The sequence below is a fragment of the Podarcis cretensis genome, assembly GCF_951804945.1.
Source record: "Podarcis cretensis genome assembly, chromosome: 12".
Taxonomy (NCBI): domain Eukaryota; kingdom Metazoa; phylum Chordata; class Lepidosauria; order Squamata; family Lacertidae; genus Podarcis; species Podarcis cretensis.
The window spans coordinates 4311996-4319053 of NC_137181.1; the positions used below are offsets into that span (position 1 = coordinate 4311996).

The 7058-nt window shown below is 47.7% G+C and overlaps 1 protein-coding gene across 1 annotated transcript; it reads left to right on the forward strand.

Annotated features, from left to right (window-relative positions):
- The first annotated feature begins 2011 nt into the window (after window positions 1-2011).
- On the forward strand, window positions 2012-6365 carry LOC307199293 (cathelicidin-related peptide Oh-Cath-like). Its single transcript, XM_079947105.1, has 3 exons — window positions 2012-2209; window positions 3757-3864; window positions 6246-6365. Exons 1-3 carry the CDS (start codon window positions 2024-2026, stop codon window positions 6348-6350), a joined length of 399 nt encoding a protein of 132 aa, XP_079803231.1. The 5' UTR covers window positions 2012-2023; the 3' UTR covers window positions 6351-6365.
- Window positions 6366-7058: the final 693 nt, after the last annotated feature.

Below are 7058 nucleotides of genomic sequence, written 5' to 3' on the forward strand. Positions count from 1 at the left end.
ACTTGGATCTTCTGCTGCTTGCTCCTGTCTCCGGCTGAGCTCATTTTCCTCCGCAGGGACCCGCGGATTTGGTCCGACGAGCTGGGTGGCAGAGCAGCCTCGCACCCAGATTTTACCGTAACAATACTTTATCAACCTTCTGAGAAAAATAGAAAACATTAAACAAAGCAACAGAGACTTGTGAGCTACCCAACCTGAAATGAATTTATAATTTCTGGTTTCAATAGATTTTTCAAAGGCTTAATTCAGTCTTTTAGATAAGTTCATGAGGATACCAACAAAAGGTGAGTTTGGTGTTATTCACAATACCAGGAGATGCTAGTGGAGTTGTGTTGTTGTTGTTTAGTCATTTAGTCGTGTCCGATTCTTCGTGACCCCCTGGACCAGAGCACGCCAGGCACTTCTGTCTTCCCGCAATTTGGTCAAATTCAGGCTGGAAGCTTCAAGAACACTGTCCAACCAGTACAATAGCTTTGTAAAAAAGCCTTTTGGTTTCCCTGCGAACGTCCTGGTCCTCAAACACTCTGCACTTCAATCGGAAGAAAGCCACACTCTCAGAACTCGGGCGATGCTGGATTTCAACATCAATGTCGGCCTCTGTGGAAAGAGAAATGATCAACATTTTCCAACGTTACACCATTGAGTTGGATATGTGGCCAGAGATTATCATCTAGGCAGAGGAGCTGCTGAGTATGTGGGCTCATGCTTTCGGGACTATGGCTGTCCCAAGCTCCCCCCCCCCTTGATAGCCTTTTCCTTTCTGAACAGAACAACATTAAAAAGGTAAAGGTAAAGGTACCCCTGCCCGTACGGGCCAGTCTTGACAGACTCTGGGGTTGTGCGCCCATCTCACTTAAGAGGCCAGAGGCCAGCGCTGTCCGGAGACACTTCCGGGTCACGTGGCCAGCGTGACATCGCTGCTCTGGCGAGCCAGAGCCGCACACGGAAACGCCGTTTACCTTCCCGCTGGTAAGCGGTCCCTATTTATCTACTTGCACCCGGAGGTGCTTTCGAACTGCTAGGTTGGCAGGCGCTGGGACCGAGCAGCGGGAGCGCACCCCGCCGCAGGGATTCGAACCGCCGACCTTTCGATCGGCAAGCCCTAGGCGCTGAGGCTTTAACCCACAGCGCCACCTGCATTGGAGTGGCGTAAATCCAACACTGGATTGATTTTATATGAATTTCTGAAGGTTTTCTGCCACAAGGGAAGGCAAATACTATGTAATCTTGAACAAGATTCAATGTAGCAAAACTGTGGTGGGTTTTATGGGGATATTTTTTAAAAAGATTATTTTTTATTAAAGATTTTGTTGATTTACAAAAGTGTCTCTCTATCATGTGTCCCCCCCCCCCATGTAACATTTTTACAAATCATTTTCATTTGTTATGGGGATATTTATAAAATTGAATGGTGTCAGTTTGGGGCATGGTCTGGGGGTTTAACTTGAAACACCCCCCCTCATAAATTCCGATAACAGGAGATGGGGGTTCTTCTCTTGAACTGCTGCTGGTCTCTTACACCTGAGTGCTTTGTGGTCGGGGAACTTTGTGTAGTTTTGCCGGCCCCACAACTGAGTGTTTGTGTGGTTTGTTTTTTAAAAAAATAAAATTTAAAAAATAAGGCCCACAGCTGGTGTTCTTTATGTTCTGCAGCTAAAAGAAATAGGAACAATCATCAGTGGGAATCATTAGACAGGAAGGAATGCATTGCTTCACCTTTGAAGTTGCAGAAATCCCCCCACAAAAAAATTTCTGGACTATTGCAATTTCCTTTTTGAGCAGAGGAAAGAGAAAATTGGGAAATTCCTTCTGAGGATGCTCTGCTGGCTCAGTGACGCCTTGACTGGCACGCATGTCTTGCGAGAGGGCCGGGGGGGTGGTGGTATCAGTTGGGAAAGTCCCCTCGAGGGCTTTCCCAGGGACTTATGAAACCCTCTCCCCACCCAGAGAACCTCAGCATTTAAGTAGCATTTAAAAAGGACCTTCTTTGGGGACCAAAACAGAGAGCCAAGTTGCCCTCAAGATGATGAGCTGCCTTTGGAGAATCTTATTCATCTTTGGCTTTTCTGCAGCTGCCGTTGCTCTGGCCCCTGAGCAAGTGGAGCTGAGCTACGAGGAAGCCGTTTCCTTAACCGCTGAACTCTACAGACAAACTGCAGAGGTGGCTTTTGCCTTCCGGCTTCTGGAAGCCAAGCCACAGCCAGACTGGGTAAGTGAGTGGCCGGATTTGCTGTGCTGTGCAGAGTGCTGTCCTCTGAACAGTGCTTGACTTGGGACCTTATGTGATTTGGGGCCAACCGGTGCCTCCCTCCCTCCCTCGGTTTTCTTCTGTAAAATGGGCCCGTTAACTATACTCTGGTATATTCTAAAAAGGTAAAGGGACCCTGACCATTAGGTCCAGTTGTGGCCGACTCTGGGGTTGCGGCGCTCATCTCGCTTTATTGGCCGAGGGAGCCGGCGTACAGCTTCCGGGTCATGTGGCCAGCATGACTAAGCCGCTTCTGGCGAACCAGAGCAGTGCACGGAAACGCCGTTTACCTTCCCGCCGGAGCAGTACCTATTTATCTACTTGCACTGGTGTGCTTTCGAACTGCTAGGTTGGCAGGAGCAGGGACCGAGCAACGGGAGCTCACCCCGTCGCGGGGATTTGAACTGCCGACCTTCTGATCGGCAAGTCCTAGGCTCTGTGGTTTAACCCACAGCTCCACCCGCGTCCCTCTGGTATATTCTACACTGGATTATTGCAATGCTCGCTAGTGCTCATGTATACGTTTCTGTGTGTGTGTATGATTTTAATAGCATCAAAAAGGACCAAAAGACCCAAAAAAACCAACTAGCGACCCCCCCGGTAGGTAAGTCTCTGGCATCAAATCCCACAAATTTTGTATAGCATACAACCTAAAGTTGTTCTATTTCATTTCGTAAAATTTATATACTGCCCTGATGGCTATTTGCAGTGTAGAAGCTGCAGAGAGCTTGCTGGGGAGACCATGCATTAAAAAGGGACTCAAAAAGTACTTAAACAAGGTTTTAATTACAAAAACAAAAACTCCATTTACACTAAATACATCAACAACAAACCAGGCCCAACCACCAACCCATCCCTCAGGGTGATGGGAGAGCTAGGCGCTGCTCCTTATATACTACACCCAATTGCTGACACAGCTTAACTGAGCATTACCTGCTATGTTTCACAGCTGTAAAGCTGTCTCGTTATTTTGCTCTGGCCCCTTAAAGACATACACATCAGGTGGAACAATGATGAACCTTTACATTTAAAGAAACCATTCAACATGCCTAACTGTGGAAAACCTCAGTTCTGTTTATAGAAAGGATAAAACAGCAAGATCGATTCCGCAAAACATTAAATTTTTTTTTTATTTTTTTTATTTTTTGGGGGAAAAACCAGCCATAAACTACAAAACACACCAGCAGTTTAAATTTCTGGACTGGGCTGTCGTGAGTCAAAATGGGCACGTCCTTTGCACCGAGCTGCCTCGATGCAAACAATTAATAATAATAAAATGCAAGGCACTTGTCTAAGTTTGATCGGAAGCCAATTCCCACAGTGGTTCTGAAGAAGAGCTGTTCCACTTGGAACCGACTCAGCTCCAAAATTAAAAAGAGCTTCAAAGAGCTGTTGAGCAGAGCGGCTGGCTGTGATGCTCAGAAATTAATCCCCGCCAGGGACTGGAAAGATGGAGCTGTTCCCAGAATTCACGGTTATCTCCCTGGGAATGTCCGCCTTCTTCTTAGGACCCCCGGAGCGAAGAGCCTCAGGATCTGGAATTCACTGTGAAAGAGACGATGTGCTCAGCTGCTAAGCTGCTGACTGCGGCCGACTGCGACTTCAAGGAAGATGGGGTAAGCGGCCCCACGTATTTCCCCTATAGCTGTTGTTGTTTAGTCGTTTAGTCGTGTCTGCCTCTTTGTGACCCCCTGGACCAGAGCACGCCAGGCACTCCTGTCTTCCACTGCCTCCCGCAGTTTGGTCAAACTCATGTTTGTAGCTTCGACAACACTGTCCAACCATCTCGTCCTCTGTCGTCCCCTTCTCCTTGTGCCCTCCATCTTTCCCAGCATTAGGGTCTTTTCCAGGGAGTCTTCTCTTCTCATGAGGCTGCCAAAGGACTGGAGCCTCAGCTTCAGGATCTGTCCTTCCAGTGAGCACTCAGGGCTGATTTCCTTCAGAATGGAGAGGTTTGATCTTCTTGCAGTCCATGGGACTCTCAAGAGTCTCCTGAAGCACCATAATTCAAAAGCATCCATTCTTCGGCGATCAGCCTTCTTTATGGTCCAGCTCTCACTTCCATACATCACTAACCCTATAGTTGAGCCTTCCCCAATTGGACCACAACTCCCATCGACCCCAGCATCGTGCAACCACGTTGGCCGAGGCTGATGGAGGTTGTGGTGCCAAACAGCTGGAGGGCACCAGGTTGGCAAACAGGCATATCAGGGCCAGGGCCGGATTTAGGTTTGATGAGGCCCTAAGCTACTGAAGGTCATGGGGCCCTTTCTATGTCCAGCTGTCCTTTGTCAACAACAAATTGTCGCTGTTTAATGCATGGACAGGCAAACTAAGGCTCGGGGCCCAGATCCAGCCCAATCGCCTTCTCAATCCAGCCCGCGGACGTTCCAGGAATCAGTGTGTTTTTACATGAGTAGAATGTGCCCTTTTATTTAAAATGCATCTCTGGGTTATTTGTGGGGGCCTGCCTGGTGTTTTCACATGAGTAGAATGTGCCCTTTTATTTAAAAGGCATTTCTGGGTTATTTGTGGGGCATAGGAATTCATTCATCCCCCCCCCAAAAAAAATATAGTCCAGCCCTCCACAAGGTCTGAGGGACAGAGGCCCGGCCCCCTGCTGAAAAAGTTTGCTGACCCCTGGTTTATTATGTTGAATATATGCTATATCAGCGGTCAGCAACCTGCAGCCCATGGGCCGCAACTGGCCCATGAGGACAGTTTAACCAGCCCCTGAACTGCCCCCAAACTGAGCCACCCACTCGGCGAGTCCCCACACGCTGTGCTAAAGTAGTGCAGCTCAGGGACTCACTTCCACGGCACCGGAAATCGCGTCTGTACATGCCCAGATGCCGGAAATCACGCACACGCGATCCAGACCACAGAGAGATCTCTACGGGTCTTGACCAGCCCAGGCAGGTAAAACCTTGCCAACCCCTGTGCTATATAGTAATTTATGGACCTAATAAGTATCTAAAGCCATTTGCACATGTTGCCGTGCAACCAGTCCATGCAAAATGTGTTGTTGTTGTTTAGTCGTGTCCGACTCTTCGTGACCCCATGGACCAGAGCATGCCAGGCACTCCTGTCTTCCACTGCCTCCCGCAGTTTGGTCAAACTCATGCTGGTAGCTTCGAGAACACTGTCCAACCATCTCGTCCTCTGTCGTCCCCTTCTCCTTGTGCCCTCCATCTTTCCCAACATCAGGGTCTTTTCCAGGGAGTCTTCTCTTCTCCTGAGGTGGCCAAAGTCTTGGAGCCTCAGCTTCAGGATCTGTCCTTCCAGTGAGCACTCAGGGCTGATTTCCTTCAGAATGGATACGTTTGATCTTCTTGCAGTCCATAGGACTCTCAAGAGTCTCCTCCAGCATCAGAATTCAAAAGCATCCATTCTTCAGCAATCAGCCTTCTTTATGGTCCTGCTTTCACTTCCATACATCACTACTGGGAAAACCAGAGCTTGATCTATACGGACCTTTGTCGGCAAGGCGATATCTCTGCTTTTTAAGATGCTGTCTAGGTTTGTCATTGCTTTTCTCCCAAGAAGCAGGCGTCATTTAATTTTGTGACTGCTGTCACCATATGCAGTGATCATGGAACCCAAGAAAGTAAATTCTCTCACTGCCTCCATTTCTTCCCCTTCTATTTGCCAGGAGGTGATGGGCCCAGTGGCCATGATCTTCGTTTTTTTGATGTTGAGCTTCGGACCATATTTTGCGCTCTCCTCTTTCACCCTCATTAAAAGGTTCTTTAATTCCTCCTCACTTTCTGCCATCAAGGTTGTGTTATCAGCATATCTGAGGTTGTTGATATTTCTTCCAGCAATCTTAATTCCGGCTAGGGATTCATCCAGCCCAGCCTTTCACATGATGAATTCTGCATGTAAGTTAATTAAGCAGGGGACAGTATACAGTCTTGTCGTACTCCTTTCCCAATTTTGAACCAATCAGTTTGTTGTCCTATTATTATTATTAATTGAATTTATTGAATTTCCACAGGTGGTGAAGGAGTGTTCCGCAACATTCTCCATCCAGCATCAGATTCCTGTCCAGCTCAGTTGTGACCCTGTGGGTCAGAAGAAGGCAAGTTTACCTCAGGAGTAAATGTGGAGTTGATTTTCTCTCCTAAGTGCCCAGAGGCACGAAACCGGAAATTTAGCGCATGGATAAAAAACCTTAGATCTGTATAATAATAATAATAATAATTTTTATTTATATCCTGCCCTCCCCAGCCGAAGCCGGGGTCAGAGCGGCTAACAACAGTAAAAGTAACACAGTTTACATAAAATCACAATCAATTAATTGGAATACATTCTAAAATCAATTCAGAATCAAATTAATGGGAACCATTGGGCTAGAGTTCTATGAGGATTATGCATGGATGTCGATAGGAAGCACAATACTGGGAAAGCCGCCTTTGCCAACCTGTCTCCCAAATATATTTTAGACTACAACTCCCATCAGCGCCAGTCACTGCATGATGGGAGTTGTAGTCCAACACCTGGCAGGCCTCAGGTTAGCGAAACCTGTCTTGCAGTGTGGCAGAGGTGGACAAGGCTTGTTTCACAGCAGGGACAAGGGCACCGTCTCCCAGGGCACTCTTTGACGATCCTCCACATGCCACATAAATGAGATTTTCTCAGAGGAGAAACTCGCCCCGTACACTTGAAGCAGAGGAAGAGAGGTTGCGTGACTAAGATCAAAACGGCCACTTTGATTCTGGAATATTCTCCAGGCTCCGGGCATCCTCTGCTCTGAGCTGGTCAGACAACCGTTGGCTCGGCTCAGCCCAAAGGCGGCTTACTTTTTAAT

Excerpts from the sequence above, each read along its gene's own strand:
- LOC307199293 (XM_079947105.1), top strand. The coding sequence starts at position 2,024 with ATGATGAGCTGCCTTTGGAGAATCTTATTCATCTTTGGCTTTTCTGCA. Across the intron at positions 2,210-3,756 it reads CCAAGCCACAGCCAGACTGG|GACCCCCGGAGCGAAGAGCC; the intron begins GTAAGTGAGTGG and ends CCTTCTTCTTAG. Across the intron at positions 3,865-6,245 it reads GCGACTTCAAGGAAGATGGG|GTGGTGAAGGAGTGTTCCGC; the intron begins GTAAGCGGCCCC and ends GAATTTCCACAG.